This window comes from Jaculus jaculus, chromosome 6 (genome assembly GCF_020740685.1).
Source record: "Jaculus jaculus isolate mJacJac1 chromosome 6, mJacJac1.mat.Y.cur, whole genome shotgun sequence".
NCBI classification, from domain to species: Eukaryota; Metazoa; Chordata; class Mammalia; order Rodentia; family Dipodidae; genus Jaculus; species Jaculus jaculus.
In genome coordinates this window covers 25,811,348-25,830,964 of record NC_059107.1, presented here as the reverse complement: position 1 = coordinate 25,830,964, position 19,617 = coordinate 25,811,348, and the positions used below count along the sequence as shown (strand labels likewise).

The 19,617-nt window shown below is 45.3% G+C and overlaps 2 protein-coding genes across 2 annotated transcripts in view; one reads left to right on the top strand and one right to left on the bottom strand.

Annotated features, from left to right (window-relative positions):
- The window catches only part of Insyn2b (inhibitory synaptic factor family member 2B), a 118,702-nt gene extending 100,357 nt beyond the window's left edge, over positions 1-18,345 (top strand). The window contains exons 3-4 of the mRNA XM_004661030.2: positions 180-254; positions 17,108-18,345. Of these exons, the coding sequence (XP_004661087.2) occupies positions 180-254; positions 17,108-17,294 (262 nt within the window). The 3' untranslated portion in view covers positions 17,295-18,345. The remainder of the gene's footprint in view (positions 1-179; positions 255-17,107) is intronic.
- The window catches only part of Dock2 (dedicator of cytokinesis 2), a 469,609-nt gene that overhangs the window by 195,677 nt on the left and 254,315 nt on the right, over positions 1-19,617 (bottom strand). The window lies entirely within an intron of this gene.

Genomic DNA, 19,617 nt, shown 5'->3' with positions numbered 1-19,617 from the left:
TTAAAGAATGTACCAAGCACCCTCCAGAAAAAGTGAGGCCCCCATTGTCAGAACTTCTTTTCCTTGTTTGTAATGATCATGCAATTCCAGGGCCTCATGAATGCTGAGCTGTGGGAACTAATGCATGTCTCCTGTGACCTCGGCCCACATGTTTATCCCTCAAATTTTCTATCTTACAGGCGCAACTTTTATCGGACTGGCCAGGACCTTAACAACTGCCGCACCTGCCAGAACACGGCGTGCATCATATACAGGTACCAACCCCACCGAGGTCTGCCCTGCGGAGCATGACGTCCACAGGACATGCTAACAAACTTTCCTAGGTGCAGCGAGCCGGGAGGGAAGAGAAAAGGAGTACCTGAGCCTTCACCATCAGGTGTTTCACTGTGAAGTGTTCACATCTGTGGACAGGCATGGGCTCACTTGTCTCTGCACCGCAGGGCCTATGTGCAAATCAACTGATGAACCCTTTCTTGCACTTGAATGCACTCTGAATGCACATTTCACCTCACCTCACAGTGACCGATCGGGAGGTGGGTGTCGGGCTCCTCAGACCAGTTCATCCATTCATCCAACTTGTGTGTGGTTTTGAGAGCTAAAGGGGCTCACATGCAAATGTCTCTAATCCCAAACGTGTGACCATAGTGATTCCCTGTCACTTTCTCTTCTCCCACACCAGCTCTTCCACACGGCACACTTGCTATGTGCTAACTACTGTACTGAGAGCTCTGGGTTCTTTTCCTTCCAACACAGGGCAAGTGTGCTACGATAAAGAGAATCGTTATAAAGGGCACTAGAGAAAACATTATATAGTCACAAGAGCACTAAACTTAGACTCAGGAAGTCTGTGTTTGAGTCCCAAAGTCAGATGTCAGCCTGCCAGGACTTCCATGAGGACGAATAATGTAAGGTGAATGTGTACTGAGACTGCAGACCTCTGCACAAACCTTCACGGGCTCCTGGCCAGAAGATCAATGTCTCCTCAGCTGGAAGCCCACTTTTGGCAGCATGGCGTAAACATGGTCAGAAGTAGTCATTTCAGTTGATGACATCTAATTTTGTTTGACAAAAGTGTATGGTTTTGCTTTCTGCATGACTTTCATCTTTCCAGTAAGAATGAGGGCCTCGGCAGAACTCTCCCATCAGGCTGCCTATGTCTCCTTTTAAAGGAGGCTCGTTCCCTCTAGCAGCATCCTGAGATCTCGTCCTAACAAGGGAGCACATGCCTGGGCATCTGCCTGTCATTAGACTTGACTCTTCAATATCATCTCCTTCAGCCTGTCAAGTCCCTCACATGGGGGAGCCCAGACCCACATGTGTTCATAGGACAAGAAAAAAAAAAAAAAAAGCATGTCCTTTACTTCAAGGGTGAAGTCTCCTTAGAAAAGGGGGTTCTTCAGAAAGGATTATAGCTCTGGAAAGTATAAGTAGATGGTATCATCAATTGCGACACCTTCCAGCCTCTTTTATTTATGTCTTCTATCTTAAGCAAACTTGCTAATCACTAGGAGAACACAAATTATTAAATGTCTACACAGCAAGGGAGGGAAAAAAATACTATTGATCCTAAGTGGGAAGAACTGATTAGGACTAACCTCCATTTAAATTTTGGACAGTCTTTCTTCAAGTAGCCAGATGATATATTTTCTATTACCTTAAAATGTTTTGTTTTTTTTTTTTAATTTGGCTTATGTTAGTAAAAAGGGCAAATGGTTATTTTCCAGTGTACTGAGAGTTTCATGACCTTCCCTTGGGCAAGTCATTTCTGGCTTCTAAGTTTCCTCATTTGAGAAATGAGAGCCTTTAATTAGATATCCCAATGGTCCTTTGCAGTTCTGACATTGTTATTCTAAGCCGAATCAAAAGTGACAATATTTGTTTAAACTGTGACCCTCCACCAAGTCTGAGAATGATTGCATTTTTATAACACTCCCTTCAAACATCCCAAGCAAACATTGTAAAGGAAGTCACACCCTGGATGGGTGTGCAAACCTTTATGCTTGCCTCCCTTTCCAGAAAACGTGCATCGTGTACATATGTCCCTCAAGCCAGGCGGCCCTCATTGCCATGCAAAGTCAGACTGCCCTCCCAGACAGTATCTGTGTCCTTGTATCTAAACCGCTGAGAAAGAACAAGCAATTAATTTGATGAAAGCAAAGACATCAGAATAACGTCCCTGATACAGCAACAGTGGGAAGATGAGAGTTGTCATTTTCTTTTTTAACATTTCAAATGACTTCAAACTTGTGTCCTGGAAAGTCAGATCTAAGAAGCTAATGAATACATGATGTGAAATACTCATCCTCAGGTCTTGCTAAGCTGTGGTCTCTCTCTCTCTGGTGATGGAAGGGTCCAGTGTCCATCACTGTACATCAAGTACATTGGCACATGATGGATTGCCCACTGGGCCTTCCTCCCTACCACTAAGTTAGCAGCACATAAGGTTTCCTAAGTGGTACTGCTCCCAGGCCTTGCCAGCCAAAGGCTATTGCTAATGCTGCCAGCTCCTATCATGACACATGAGATCACTGGCTCTGTCCAACGCATACTCTCTGGCCCTTAAGCATACTTGGCTCTCTCCTCTTGACAGGGATTTCCTGGGTAGATTCTACCAATAAGATCACTAAAGTCCATAGTACCATTACTGATGCCCAAAGATCCCATGAGATTTCATACACCAGAGGGAAAGACTTGGAAATTTTGTGGGTCTTGTTTTTGTTGTGTTTGGGGTGGATGTTGTTTTGCTTTGCAGTACTGGGGATTAACCATAGGTCCTTGCATATATACTAAGCAAGTGCTCTACCACTGAACTACATTCCTAGCCATATATATGTAACTCCCAGGGTAGGGGGGTGGTAACTTCCATTATACCTGAAGTTGGTTTCAGCTATTTGGTCTTCCACTTTCCATGATCTTTAAATCCAGGACAATTTACTCAAAGAGTTGCATGAAAGTCACCGGTAGTACCTAAGTTTAAATAATGCTGAATTACTTAGTGAGAAAGCTATTTACTTTTCAAATTCATCTCCATCCTTCTGCCTACCTAGAAGCCCAGAAGAGAAAAAACTGAGCTCTGGGCTGCAATACCTTCATATCCTTCCTAATGCTCATGTGCAGCTTTCTTTGCACAGAGAGAGCTAGGCCTCAGGTTCATAGCTGTGGGCGAGCACTGGTATCCACTATGTAATGATGTTAAGCATTTTTTTGTTGTTGTTGAAGGTTTTAACTTATAAAACTAACTCTATCCATTTTTTTTCCAAAATTATGGTGCCTGTCTTATATAATTGTTTAATTTTTTCAAAGCAAATTGATTTAGAGGTGAAAAGGTTAAATAAATAATTGTAATGATATTGCAGGGAATTTTGTAAAACTCACAAAGATTGAGGCTGGGGACATGACTTGGTGGTTAAAAGCCCTTGCTGTGCAAGCAAGAGGGCCTGAGACTGCCAAGTTCAATTTCCTGGCACCTACATAAAACAGTTGGGTGTGGTCACACATGACTATAACCTCAGTCCTACAGGTGGGGGTGAGGGTCGAGACTGGTGAATTCAATCACTGGGACATGCTGACTGAAAAAAATGTGAAAAATGGCAGCTCTGGGTTGCGAGAGAGTTCCTGTCTCAAGGAAATAGACAGATGAGTTAAAAGAGGAGGAACTTTATGATCTCTTCTGGCCTCCACACATGTGTGCATACTGGGGTCTCACCTACATCCACTGCACACACCCACACACCCCAAAATAAAAAATGGTCACAAAGATAGCTCGGTGTCATGGGGCCCACCTGTTATCCCAGCACTTGGGAAGCTGAGACAGGAGAATTACTATGAGTTTGATGCCAAACTGGGCTACATAGTGAAGAAGTAAAAAAAAGACTGCAATAGTAGCTAATAGCCGGTTGAAGTTTAGGAAACAGCACCCTTTGCAATGGACTTTTCTCCTTCTCAAGGGCATGAGGTCTCTGTAAGATATCTCCCTCCTTTGGCCCTCCCCTTCTCCCTCACTCCTCCAGCCATATCTGTCTGCAAGCCATCTTCACACTCACTCTAAAAATACTCAGCAAAGCCTCTTTGGAGGACATTAGCTACATGGTCCATGCATTTATTTTATGGATGTAGCTTCCAGGAAAAAGTATGCCTGATTTAAGTTGTAAAACGCTTCCAATATTTTCAGGGAAAATAATAGTCTTTTCAAAAAAAAAAAAAAATCCTTCTACCATTCAAGCACATTGCTAAGGAAATGGAAATAAAAATCAAGCTGCGAACTCCCCATTTTCAGAGAGTGAATGTAGAGGTTGGTCATATAATGCTTGAAAGATACTAGAGAGGAGAGGGAACTAGAACAATTGTTTGGGACTTGTCTGCACAGGCTGTTCAATTTTTCAACCCTAGTTTCTTCCCATTGTTTCATTGGTATGCATGGACTTTAATTCTATGTCAGATTTTCTCTTATCACCTTCCTGAGATGTTTGGATATATATATGTGTGTGTATGTATGTATGTATGTATATGTATATATATATATATATATATACACATACATACACATACAATTTTCAATTAATCACAGACACATGTGTAGAACACACAGTATAAGGTAGCTTATATTAGCAAGAGGAATTTATGTCAGTTTCCTCTTGCTGTAATAAAATACTTGTGGCAGCTAACTTAGAATAAAGCTTTATTCAGTTTATGGTGCTAGAGATCTCAGTCCAAGACTGAGCGGCTTCACTGCTTTTAGCCTGTGATAAGGGTAGCACATCATGGAAGGAATGCATGGCAGTACAAGCTGCTTATATTATAAGCTGGGAAATAGAAAAAGTTTGAGACTGGAATTCCATAATCCCTTCAAGGATGAATCCCATAATGATCTAAGGAACTCTCTTGAGGCCCCACTTGCTAAAGATTCACAGCACTCCCTAGAACCACCACCCTGTTGAGCCAAATCGTTAATAACACATAGACCTTTGTAGGACACTCATCTAAACTATAGTGGTATCCCAAGTCACCTCAAATTCATGTAACGTTTCTTATTTTCCACATGAAGTTAATTCCTTTCCCCCACTTCTTGTTTTGTTTAATATGACTAGCTGTGTGTTGACTACGTAAAGACGCAACAGTCTCCCAGACTTCCTCCTCCTCTCCCATGTCTCCTTCTCCTTTCTCCTCTTCTTTCTCACAACAAGCTGACTTCTGATTCCACATGCTAAGCCTAGTCCCTGTCCTCTAAATCCCTGTTATGGCTCAGGAAAGGACCTCACCATATTCCACTTAAATGCTGGTCTTTTGGGGTCTTTTTGCCAGCAGGTTTCTTTTGTCTCATCATAAGTTATCCTCCAAGCACAGTTGTTAAATTATTCTTACAGATAGAATCTGGCCGTGTTATTCCCATGCTAACAATCTTACCCTCGTTCCTGTTTCCTTTAGCTAATTTCTCAAGGCGCTGTGAACAAAAAAATGCTAAACCTGGGCTGCAAAGATGGCTTAGCGGTTAAGGTGCTTGCCCACAAAGCCAAAGGACCCAGGTTTGATTCCACAGTACCCACTTAAAGCCAGATGCACAAGGTGGCACATGTGTCTGCAGTTTGTTTGCAGTGGCTAGAGGCCCTGGTGTGTGCATTCTCTCCCTCCATCCTCCCCCTTTCCCTCTCTCTCTCAAATAATAAATAAATAAAATTTAAAAATGCTAAACCTTTTCACCTTTCACATCTCCAGCCGCAGGGAATTAAGTGCTAGCTGCAAGTTCCACTGGTATCTTTGTACAAATTGCCTCACTTTTCTGAAATACCTCCTGTCCCACGCTCTTTTGTGTGGTATTTCCTTGTTTTGCCAGGAAACATCACTTACCAGGGCAACCTTACAAGCCTTCCCAAGAGCCCCATAGCACGTGCATTCCTCTGCTGCACCACAGATCCTCATACATCATGACTCTGTGCTTATAAGTATATTGCCTCCAGCAAATGGCTAATATTCCAAAGGTACAGGCTCAGTAGATAGTACATAGTTGGTATCCAATAGATGCTTATGAAAGAAATAAGTGCCTGTACTGATGTGGGAAGAAGTTAAAATCATTTGAGGGCTTGAGGCAACTGTGGCTCACCCCAAAATAAGTAAATTGCTTCCATTTGTGTGCACTACTACATATGGAAGGTTGTAATTAATCAAATGTTTTTATTAGGAAGAGAGGAAGGATTTCTACACCGCAGTTTCACAGTTGGTCCTTTGAAGTGAATCAAATAGTGACTAGATACAGTGTGTGGATTGTCAATTTTAAAATACTTGGAAAACAACCTACTCTCAGTGAGATGGAACCTAGTCCAATCTCCCTGAGATGTCTCACGTGGCTGCTGAGCTTGCACAGGACAATGAGATCCTGATCTTCATGGAGCCTTACTGCTTAGAACTTCTGCACTGGCTAGGGGTGAGGAGGGGGGCTCCAATGCTTCACGGTGGAGTGTGACAAAGCTCCCTCATATGGATGCACCCTATGTCAGGGGGTCTGGACTGTCCCAGTGATCTCTGAAGCATTAGAGCTGTGGTTGCCCTGGTAAAACCTGAAAATTGAGGCTGTGGACAAAATGCCCAAGATGCCCATATACTAATTCCTAGATCCTAGGAAGATGTGACTTTATCTGTCAGAGGGACTTTGCTGATGTGACTAAGATGGGGAGGAGTACCTGGGTGGCCTGAATGTCATCACAAGGGAAAGGAGGAGACTAAGGAGGCAGTGGAGGAAATGTAATAGCAGAGGCCCGGGGTCATGTGCCAAGGAATGTGTGCACCTTCTAAAAGCTGGAAATGGCTGTGGCGTACTGCCTCACAGAGCCTGCAGAAGGGATTTGCACTGTCATACCTTAATCAACAATGCAGATGACCACTGCTCTCAGGACAGGAAGAGAAAGATGTTCTTTCAAGCCATGGAATCTGTGGTGATTTGACTTACTGGCAATAGGAAACCACCCTCTCATGTTAGATGCTTGTCATGTATGAACTCTGCACATCTCACTGGAGGTCAGTGTCTTGGACATTATTTGGTCACTACAATTCCAGGAGCTGAGGAACAATGTCTATTAAGCAGAAACTTAAGAGAACACATAGATAGGGCTACCAGTGAATAAGTTACCACCTACTGAGCATCTATTATTTACTGGGCACTTCACATTTAATGTTCACAACTATGCAGGATGAGTTAAAGAGCTCTCAGTCTCCAGATGAGGGAAATGAAGCTATAAGAGGATCAGGCATTTGTACGCTGTTTAAATTAAGCAATGGAGGTTGAAAAAGACAGGACAAGACAAGGTACTTACAAGTCACAGAAAGAGCAGTACCTGAACTCAATTCTGCCTTCCTACGAGCCACAGTCCTCAGACTGCTGCCTCCAGAGGCCAGATGCATTTGATGGTTATGAGGGCAGGGTGGGGTGTTCTATCCTCACTGAGTTCACTCAGCTGAGAGCATCATGAGGCTCTGCACTGCACTGTCTGGAATTACCAGCAGTTTGCTTAATGAAAGTAATGGGAAATATAATCCCCAAGGGTCCTCAAAGCATGACCATGGGTCATCTGCATCAGAATTTCTGGCTTTCTTGGCACTGCTGGTTTGGGTTCACAGGAAAACTTTGTCTCTGGGTAAAGGGTAGAATCTACAGTTGTAGCAAGCTCCCCGAGGGTCTAAAGCTTGCGGACCCCTGAACCACACAAAGGAAGAAATGACAACTGGCGTTGTAGGTTCTCATGACAACAGGCTCATGAGTAGAAATATGGATTGAATGGAAGCTGGCTCATCAGAAGTCAGAACTAAGTTTTGAGGCTGCTATTTCAATGACTAGTTCCAGCTCAAATGCCCTTGAATTAGCATCTTCCTTCCTTCCTTTCTACCTTCCCCCCCTCTTACTTTTTCTCTTTCTCCTCTTCCTCCCTCCCTTCCTCCTATGTGGTGGTGTATGTTCTGTGTGGTGTATGTACCTGGGTGTGCAGATGCACACACCATGAACATGTGGTCAGTGAGCACAGGAGGACTTCCCAGGGCCCTTCTCTATGGCTCGTTCACATGCTTCCTTGAGACAGGGTCTCTCTAAACTCAGATCTGCCATTTTTGGTCAGCAAGCCCCACCAATCTTCCCATCTCCTTCCTCTGTGGACTGGGGTTACAGATATGCGTGACAATGTCCAGCTTGTTACAGGTTCTGGGGAAGTTGAACTTGAGCTGTCTCAGGCCCTCATACATAAGCAGTAAGCACTCCTAGTGGCTGAGTCATTTCTCATGTCCTAGCATTCTTCTTAAAGAATCCTTGGAAAGATGAGTTATCCTTCTGCTTGGTCTTGATTTTAGGGTTAGCTGGATATGTGTGTGTGTGTGTGTGTGTGTGTGTGTGTGTGTGTGTGTGTGTGTATACATATATATGTATGTATATGTATGTATACACACACACACACACATACCAATTCACATATATAAGTAAAAGTGAGAATAAAGGTAAAGGGAGGGAAGAAGGGGAAAGGGCATTGTTCTTAGCATGAGCATTATGTTCTGATGCCTCCTGTTCTGGTCTTCCCTGGGCTCTGGCTTGCGTTATGCATTGCTAAGGGGAACCATTTTGAGCCTTTCATTCCTCCCACATCTTCCAGCACCTCAGGCCTCATCTCAGATGAGGAATTGATTAACAATCCAGACTAACATTTCTCCTACAATTAAGGTTAAGGACAAATAAAGCCTATGTCTGCTCCCCAGTCAGGAACCTGAAGGATGAGCACCATTCTCCACCCAGTCAGGGAGGATCCCCTGAAGGGGCCTGGCTGAGTAGGTGTGCTGAGTCCTGACCACCATGACCTTCACACTGCCTTTCCTGAGTGTGTATGTGGGGTGGCTATCCTATGGTCTGAACCAAGGAACACTCATAATCCTGAACCCCACATAGGAACCGTCCACACACCCTCTGATTTACTCAACTCCATACAGCGCACATTTGCTTCATTACTATGATTCTTATCATTGACGCCTCCCCTGCTGGTTCAAGTCCCCCCCTGAAGCCATGACTGAGAAGAACTAAGCGGATATTCAAAAGGGGAGTCCCTGCAGAGGTCTACCTTTGTAGCCAGCTTTCGCAGTCCTGGGGCTTCCTCCTCAGCTTTGACAGTACCAGTATGTGACAAAGAGGCTCCCTGGAACCTGGGTCACAGCCTCACAGCTGTGCTCTCTGCTAGAGAAAAGCAAGGGTTTCACCTTGCTGAGCAAAGAGAGGCTCAGAGAGCTAGCAAGCTGCCTGAGGTCACGTGGTTGGCGATGCTAAGAGCCCTTCCCTAAATTTCTTGCTGTGGCTAAGCTGTTGGGCCACTGGGCTTCACTCAGCCTTGCATGCCTCTTAGAACAATTTATCTCACCAGAGAAAAAGGCATTTCTCTGGAAATTGCAGTCTGCCTCACTCAGTCATGTGGATTTAGCAACCAACTTTCCTTTTCACTTAAATTATTTAGTATTTTTTTTTCCCCTTTGTCTATGGATGGTGCCCTCTCAGCATGGAGTCAGGTGAAGCAAGCAGTTCTCTCTGTTGGCCAGCAAGGAAGTTTTCAGTAAAAAATATTTATAAAGCACAGGGCAGGTCTATTCTTCTAGTAATCACAGGTGCGTAAATCCCAGGGTGGACGAGAGCAGCATTCCCTCAGTGTCAACGGGGATGTCATGGCAATGACATCCAGCACCCTGCCCCAAACAACCAGCCACATCAAGCTCGAGTCACCTCCGGGAAACAGCCATAACATTCGGGGTACAGGCAGAACTTTCTCTGAGGCCAACAGGGTGATACCCAAGTCATTTATTTGTACCTATTTCCTGCTCCTCTCGGTGGCTTTGTCCCTTTCTTCTTTTCTCTGGAGTGTAAGGGAAAAGAAGAAGGATTTACAGCATCAGCAATTTATCGGCAATAAAAAGTGAAGCCTACTTTAATACATTAATAGCTAAAGAGCCTGAAACACGCCGTAAATATAAAATCAAGCAAGTGGAGTATCTCACAGGAATAACAAGAGGGTGCCACAGGCAGGCAGTCCACCAAGGGTGTCCGCACCATGACCAGGCTTGACTTCCTTGCCAAGTTTGTACAGAAATTATCATCATCTGTTTACACCAGCCTCTGTGCCACGTGTGTTGCTACACACTGTTCCTGTCATCTCACTGCAGAGTCCCAAGGACTCTGAAAGGTGGTCAGGGTTATTATGCCCATTTTCAGATAAGGAAACTGAGACTCAGGTTAAATAAGTTGTCAAAGATCCCAAGTAGTCAAGGCTCAAGCCTCAACTTTGAGGAGCCTTTCCTGCCCCGTCTCCTTGTGATCTTGCCTCATCAGTGAATATGTGTGTTGCATTTCTCAGAGATGCCCAACCGTTTCTGAGAGCTTAACAAGCTCCTTGTCTCAAAGACAGCTATCAATAGTAAAGAGCTCTGTGGATTGGTTCTACTTGTCCAAGTGTCCAAAAGAAGAGAGCCTGTGGGTGGTGGTCCTCTGAGAACTCCTCAGTGGACAGATGCCTAGAAGGGGTGAAGTTACCCATTTAAAGTGGCTGTAGGTTCTGATACTCAGAGTTCCATCCTGTAAACAATGAGCAAGCTGGTCAGTGGGAGATAGCTGTAGGAACATTGTCCCTCACAGCAATTTGCGAGAGATTGGGGAATACAAATTCAAGCTACTTTCCCAGACTGTCATTCTCCCTCAGAGACACTTCCCAAAGTGATGAGATGTGCCAAGTGGACAGGCACCAAGCCACCCTCATTGGAGCTATCAAGTCCCACACTGGACGGATTCTTTCAAAAGGAAAGCTATGGGCAGCCAGTCCCCTGCGGTGCACCTGGGTTCTGCAGAACCACAGAGAGAAGGAGCAAGAGAGTGCTCCCAGCAGAGGTGGGGAAGAGGCACATTCATCCCTCTGCCAACTTGCTCTTTTGTAGGTTGAGGGCAGGGCCCTGTCTTGAGAAAAGCAAGAACAAACTGCTGAGAAGAGAGCAGTCAAGACCCAAGACCCAGACCAAGGATTGCTGAACCAGCCATGGCTTTATCTAAGCTATCCCCTGCGGGGGTGGGGTGAGGTGGGGGAGAGGCACTTTCCTCGGTGTGCAGGCTGAGGGTGATGGCTGTACTCAAGTTTAGAACGAACCTTGCAGAGTAGGCATCCAGCTGCTATAGAGGACCTCCCCGTGCCACTCAGGCCACCTGAAAGACTGGGGTGGGTACTCTGGAGTATCAAGCTTTGGTTGCCACTCCACTCTTCCTATATACTCCTCTGCCATCCGGCTTTTATAACTATGCTCCTTCATGCAATATAACTTGAGGCATAAGCTTTGGGGCTAGACAATGGGCATTCAAATCTTGAGTCTGTCACTTGCTAGTATGTGCCTTTGACCAACTACTAATCCAACCTCTGCCTTGGTTTGCTCTATTAGGAAATGAAGATAACATTACCTATCTCATGGGATTAGGAGAATTATATCAAAGAAGGAATGTTAACTTGAAGTGTACTGTCTAGTATACAGATGCCACTCCACAAATGATAGTCATCCTTCTGACTATAATTATTATGATTGCCAATTTAAATGACCACGAGCCTGGTCTTATAGGCCCAAGGCCCTGTTACTGCTTTTTTCTCCTCAGAACATGACCTTGACAGAGCCTCACCCTTAGAACACTGGCTCCCTCTGACAGAAAGAGCAAAGGCTTGGAGTCAGTAAGCTAGCTGCAATGGGCTGGATTTTACGTCTCGCTCAAATTCATATGTCCAATCCTAGTGAGAGTGGGAGGTGACTGTGTCAAAATAGTAGCACCATCATGAATGAGATTGATGCCCTTATCAACAAGACTCCAGAGGGTTTCCTGGCCACATTCATGATGTAAGGTTATAAAGCGAAGACAGGCATCTATGAACCAGGAAATGGGCCTTCACCATACGAGAAATGTACTCCAGCATCTTCATCTTGGATCTCTCAGAACAATGAGAAATACGTTATCTGTTGTTAACACTAACCCACTGGGGTATTTTGTTATGGAAGCATGAATAACAGACTTCAACGCAAGGGTTAGATCTGGTTGCAACCCACACTGTGGCTTTCCTTGGCCAATTCGATTACCTGTTGAATGGGCATAAGAGCCTTCTATCTTCCTGGGATAGCCAAGGATAAAATGAGAACAGACTGGAAGCGCTTCGCGTATTTCACTGTGTCACATGAAAGTTAGAGCTTTTGTCCTTCCTTTCTTCTCCCTCCCTTTCTTTCTTTTTTCCTTTCTTCCTTTTTTATTTCTACTCAAACTTTTATCTCCTCTGTGTGTTTGTGATGTGCATGTGTGTTCATGTGTGGGAGTACAGACATGCAATGCTGTGGTGTCTGAGTTAAGGGCGGAAGACAACTTCAGGTCTTGGCCTGGGCCTTCTACCTTATTTGAGGCGGGGTCTCTTGTGCACCACTGCGCGCACCAGGCAAGCTGGCCCGTGAGCCTTCAGGGATGCTTTTGTCTCTGCCTCCCACTTCACCACGGAAGTGCTAGGATTATAGATGAGTGCTATTGTGTCCAGCTTTGCATCGATTCTGAGAATCAGAACACAGGACCTCAGGCTTGCACTGTAAGTACATACTTGCCCGCTGAGCTATCTCCCCAGCCTTGTATCTCCTTTTGACTCACCCAACTTCTGTTTACCCAGCCAAGGACATGTGCTTCTATATTTATCTATTGTTTTCTGTCCATTCCTTACTGCTCATTCAAGCAGGTAACCATGGCACAAGGCTCTCCTTGTTTCTAAATACCTAGGAGCGCATTCTTCCGCTTCGTGCTTACTGTGAGGCTGGGGGCATGGGTTGTCAGCTAGATGAGTGAGGTGCCCTGAAGAGGGAAAACCTGGAAGGTCTCATCTGTTCCTGGTTTAAACACAGCTCATTTTCAAAATGCAGTCTGGCAACATGGTCAGGTATGTCCTTGGCTGTGACAGGCCCTAAGGCTCCTCAGTGACTTGGGCATCCCTGAGCTATGTACCTTATGCATCCAAGGGAGGACCCACCTCACACATCTCAACTTCTCTAGGTGGTTACAGTGGTCACAGTCCAGAACCCTAGATCACAACAGCTACTTGCCTACTGCTTGCCCCTCACTGCACACCTAGGTTCTTCATAAACTAAACTCTCAAGCCTCAACTTCCTTTTTTATGGTGGCATGTGCACTATATGGAGTATATAAAATATGGATGCAGGTGATGATATGGCTGTGAAGGTAGGAAGGGCAAAAGGAAGGAGAGGGAGGAGGGGAGCTGAGGCTGGAAGAGTCATTGATGTCCTATCCTGAAGCCTAGACCAAAACCCAACCCAGGAAGTCCATCCCCAGAATTTACAAATAGCCCTCCATGAAGGATTCACTTAAATTTTTACCAAGCTGGCAACTTATTCATCTTTCCAAAGGGTTGATGGACATGGTGTAGGTGGCATCTCTACTTTTCACCCAGACTGAAGGTGAAAACCTGATGAGGACAGAAGCCATGGCCCCTCCCCATTTAGAGGCCAGCTGCCAACAAAGCAAAATATACTCTCTCTTCTCTCCAAACCAAACAGTAGTTTGTCAAACAGATGAATGAGAAGAAAAGTGACAAATTTCCCTTATGTTAATAAATTGCTTTGGTCTTAAAAACATTAATCAGTTTCTTTCCAAAGCACACACACTTCTCTATACTCTGCTGTTTGCTTGGCCTTGAAAAGCAAGTCACTTTCAATCCCCTTTAGATTGTCAAGACCAGTGGGGGCAGTCACAAGAGTGGGGCGGGGTGCTCCCTAATTCTCAGTGATTATAATGGAACCCTACTGTGTTTCCATAGAAACATAATGATGTATTCTTCCCTGATATGCACATGGGGAGGGGTGAAGAGCAATTCTGTGAGCAAGGTGTACAATGGCTGAGGAGCTGGAGGTACAGGTGAGAAGGTAAGACATTGGTTTCCTAAGACATGGAGACCAAGAACTCTGCCGAAGAGCAGAGTGGGCAGAGACTGTGCCCTCTGTGGGGCTCCTGTTTCGTTCTTGCATAGGCAGTACTACCCAGCACGGTTGTCATTATCGCTCCCACATTCAGTTGAGTCCCAGGCAAAGAAGAAACTTGCCTGAGGTCACCCAGCTAGTAAGTGGCACATCCTTGGTTCAAACATCAGGAGCGTTCAACTTAAAAGCCCTTACTCCAGCCTGTGTACTAGGCAGCACTTCAAGACAAGAAGCAAAGGCAGAGTTTTCCTTTCTGTCTCCTGGCTCTTTTCTTTCCAGGAGATACCTTCTGGAATCATCCAGAGGTAATCTTTTTCTAATAGCTACTGGGACTGTTGTAAATCTTGACAAAGCCAAGTGATTTGTTGTTGGTTGGTTGTTTTGTACCATCGGTCTTGTGTTTTACATATAATGAGAGGAAAGTAGCTATTGGTGGACGTGTATTCAGATAACTTGGTGGCGACACAGGAGAAAGACCTGGAGAGTGGGAATAGTTGAGAGAAATAAGCAGGTGTTGAACAGCTGTTAATCACCTGTCTCAAACATGGGGAAGCCACAGGGACAGTAAGCTGGCTTGTCTAGCTGTATCACTGGATTCTAGCACAGTAGCAGGATCAGAGTAGATGGACAGATAGACAGACAGATGGACAGGATGTTCTGCACCAGACAGCATGGGAGGTCCTAGCATGAGCAATCAATATCATTTACTTTGGCTCTACGATGAAGACCATTTTTGTGTCATGGCAGGTGAGACAGGACCACATCAGAAACTTCACAAAAGGACTGTAAATATGGGTGTTTCACCATACATTGCTTACCCCTTCCCACACACACCCAGTGATATAGGGAGCTGAGAATAAGAGCTTGTAATTTATCTCATCAAACTCTTTTCTTGGGGCAAGGCAGAGATTGTCAGACACGACAGTTTCCCAGCCTCCAGATCTACTTCCCATGTTCCCACTGGAGAGAAGGAGGTGCAGACAAAAACCCACTCCATCACCCAAGACAAACCAGTGTGAGGCTTGGGGTATGGATCTGTGGATGCCTTCACCCAGTGACCTGGCAAACACTGGGCTTTGCTTCGAATTGCCACTTATGTGGGATAGCACTTACTAGAGACACAAAACCGTGGGCTAGCAGTGCCGTGGGGCCAAAGAGAGCACGGGTCTATCTGCCACTCTTTTCTCAGCATGTAGAAGAGGGCCTGGCACATGGACAATGTTGAATGTCTGATGAATGCCCAGGCCAAAATTTGGTGCCTCTCTCTGTGTTGGTTGCTACATGTGCACATGCCATCCTCACTTCCCTGAGATCCTGAGAGTAGCAGACTCTGCCAGCTTGGCAGATGACCTCAACACAGCTTGGAAAGGAAATTCCTTCCTGGGATCTTGTAGCTGATACTCTCTGGGGCTTTGCTTTGAGAAACAAAATCTGTGTTTCATCTATTATACAGGTCACCCTGCCAGGATTATGTCCCTGTAGAGAGTACCAAGCAGGAACAGAAAGAGCAGAGATGTCTGACGACAAGAGGAGAGTGTGGTTGAAGGTTATGGATATCTCCTCCAGCTGGTTATGTGACAGGCCACGCTGTCCTTATTCCATTTTGGAATGCTTGGGGACAAGGCTGCACTTATGGGGCTTCCTTTGTCACATGCATCAGTTGTGACTTCCTTTTGCATCGGCATCACCTCTGATTCTGAGCCCTGGGAGGTGACATGGGTTTCATAGACAAGGGTAGTTGATGGCTTTAATGATGACTGTTTTTCAGCCTTTGCTGGACATAAAGGCCTCTGGACATCTGGCAACCTCCCAGAACAACATGGGGTCTTTAGTCTTCCTCACACCACATTTTATCCCCTCCCCCCATCTCTGAATAAAGAGCACACAGAGCTTTCATGAGTGCACTTCCTCCTTTCCACATTCTTGTGGTGACTTCTCATCCATGGCACTCCAGAAAGTACTGGCTGCTAACAAGCACATGGAAAGGCTCAAATGCCTTCTTGCAAGCACTCAGAACCAAAACACCTCCAAAAATGGGGCGGAAGTGGACGGTTAAGGACATAGGGAGCCCTGCCTAACCTCAGGGCTATCTAGCAGGATTCATTCTTCACGGGTCGGAACTCTGGGGTTCAGGGGAGGCTGAGAAGAATTAGGATGCAGAAAGAGAGAGGGTCCCTGACACTTTTTCTCCTCATTCCCAGGTGGAAAGAGGTCGGGAAGGGGGACGTCAGACCCCTCAGCCCCAGGCCCATGGACTTGCTGACTTCATGCTCCTTGGACTTCTGGGAACTGTGGTCTCCTATGGCCTCATGTTTACCCTATGATTCATTGAACCTATTTATGTACACTATGCATTAGTGACTCCAAAATATGCACACACACGCACACACACACTGAAGTGAAAGCAGGAACGCCGCCCACCACCCCCAGAGGAGTATTTAAATCTATCTATACTAAGGAATACTAGGTGGCAGTCATATGTAAAACTCTCCAAGACACACTGCTGAGCTGAGAAGCAATTAAAAGAGCAAAGTATGTTGGTGGTGATAAAGCTAATGACAGCGGTAATGAGGTCATAGCTAATATATACGAGAGGGTGACTAAATTTCAGGTGCTGCTCTGAGTGCAACAGTTACGTCACCTTAGTTACACATATTAGTTCCAAACAAAACATTAGAGAGGGGTGCCAGAATTACTTCCATTTCACAGATGAGGAAACTGAGCTTTGCATTACTGAGATGTTTTCTAATGAAGCGATTTCTATGCGTAATGTACAAAAACAACATTAGCCATGAACAGCACCGAAGAAAAGGAAGGCGAGGCAAAGGATGGATCCAGTATTTATTGAACACATTCCGCCAGCTGCCATGTTCCATGCCTCATTTACTTAATAATATCCCTGTGAGGGAGGCAGGCACTGGAGATACCATTTCAGTCAAGGGAGCACTGAAAACTCAAGAGAGGTAGCATGAGTTTCTCTGGGCAGCACAACGAAGGACCCAGCACTTGATCTTAAGGCCCCTGGTCTTTTGGGCTACCGGGTACCTTAGTAAAGCGAATTTCAGGTGTGCCTGCTTGAATTTACTTTCCATCCCTCCTCTCTGTCTTCCAGTGTGGAGTACGATTTTCGACAGCAGGAGGGCAGGTTCAATGAGGTTCTGCAGAGTCTGGAAGAAGTGGAACCAGCCGAGGAAGCCCCTTCTCCACCAAAGTCGCCAGCAGAAGCCCCGGCCCCCGAGAAACAGGACTTCCGGCGGAAAACCAAGAAGGTGAAGAAAAAATGTTTCTGGTGGATCTGAGCAAGTCAGGATATACCACACTCCTCCATGAGATGGAGAAACCTTGTCCTCAAGGCCTTCTTGGCTCCTCTGCAAAGGCCCAGGCTAGGATCCCCTCGACCTGCGATACAGGAGCACCTTGGAGCGGATGGGGCCACTGTTGGACCAACCTGACCCAAGTGAGTGCCACTGCTTGCTGAGGACTTTGTGGACGCTGGCATGGCCACTTGCTGAGCTCCCTGTCACACACAGCCAGATCTCATTACTGTCTGCTAAGTCTGTATTACCATGAGCAAACCCACCCCGCACACAGACCTTACTACACTTCCCTATACCTCCGTGATACCAACCACTTCCCTCCCACCCTGGGTTCATCAGCCCTAAAGAAATCTCAATATATGTTGTGCATTCTCTAAAGATAAAGACAGGCTATAAGGGGATACCGTAGAAAATACCTGACAATCGGCAGTGTTCTAGATTACAGCGTGTGAAAGCACACAGCAGTGGGAGGGGCCTAAATACGCAAGCTCCCCCTCCTGTGTGTGTGTTGTCTCGATCTTTGCTTGGCTCTTACACCCCAAATCTAGGAGCTGTCTGTCTTTCCACACACTGTGAGCCGAGCAGTCTGTGACAAGGGTACTAGGGACTTGTGGGTGTGGCTGTCCTGTGTCACCTCAACTCAAAAGAGGGTTTCATAGCTGTGGTTCTTCTGGGGTTACCTAAACTATCACTGTCTCTGTCTGGGCCTGAGACTGCCTGACAGATGCGGGGGGGAGGATGAACTTTGGGTACCACGGTTAGTTAATGTACTTGCTACATTGAAAATCATGACACTTTAGTCACCTGTCAGTACAGTTTATTAAGTGATAGTTATGAGACTGAGATAAAACACAGCATTCATTCTCATCCACTCATCCCCGAGACCACCTTGTAGATAGGTCCCAACGTGTATTACTCTACAGTTTCTCTTCCTGGCCACCAGACTATAGTCACCCAATCAAAGAAACAGCAGGACTGGGATATTGTTTTTACCAGTTTAGGATTTAAATACCTTTCTTCTCCAAAGTCTAAGTCCTTTAAGTTCTGGCTCAATTTTTTTTTTTTTGACAAGACCTCCATAGAAGTATGTCCAGTCAAACTTGCATGACTGTACACACTCTTCAAGAAATGTAATTAAGTAATTGCAATGTACTATTGGGGGTATGGGCAATAGGAGGGCAAGGCTCGGATTCCTTTGAATCATTATGAAATTCGCTGCTATCCCATGGGTGGACTGACCCCTGCCCTGCCAGAAGTGCAATCCATACCTAAACGTAGAAGACATTTCCTAAGCCCCTTTGCCCAAAAAGGCACAGTGCTGGAGCAGTCTCTTCTGAGCATGGTGTCCCGTGTTCGCGTGGGCGGTGCGTACCCCACTGCAAATTGAGACTAATTGAGCAAACCGCCCCAACAATTTCACTTCCCTGTCACAGCTCTGCAGTGCGCAGGCTATTTCAGGGAGAGTGAGGGAAATTTGGCAAGGAATTCTTGGCTTGCACTATTTAAGTCTTGGAATGTCATTGGCGATGTTCTCGTTCTGTTTCTAGTGTAATGTTTAAACCCACAAAGTGAGACCGGAATACATAACGTCAAGTTAGAATTAAGATAAATACACTTGTCATACTTAAGAAACCACATTTCAGTAAGATATGCTACCACTGGCCTCATGCCACCGAGCTTTCTTTCTGTATCTATACAATCAACTCTCAGTTTGGTCCCAGCAATGGAAAAGAACAGCACAGAGTATAATCCAATAAAGTGAAGGCATTTGGGATCTCTTATGTAATTTTATCTTGGAGTGGAGCTTCCATCTTAATTTGTTTTGCTTATGCTAATTTCCAATGAATTTATATTCTCTGGAACAAGACAGGGATGAAAATAATACTGCTTTGTAGATTTAAGAGACCCAGAAAATGGGGCAGCCTGCTGCCCTCACCTGAAGAACCTGGGGCTCTTCAGGTTAAGTTTGCTAAACTGAAATTGGTTCAAGCTTGTTCATTCATTACTTTGTTAGCTCTGTGTACCTTTGAACAGAGTGGGGAAGAGGCAAGGAGACTGGTCTGCAGCCTTTGTTCCATTGGCGTGGGAAGGTGAGGATATTCCTGAGGCATTTCAAGCAGTCTCACATACACATGCAGTGAGTTGGGGACCTTGCATTAAACCCTCAACTAACTTAAATTGGAATTGGGATTAGAAAATGTTGATAGTCCTATAAATAAAGCCAACCAAGGCTATAGTGATTCTATACCAAAGCACAACACCATATTGCTTGGTCACTAACTTGAAACTGGGGTGGGGGTTGGGG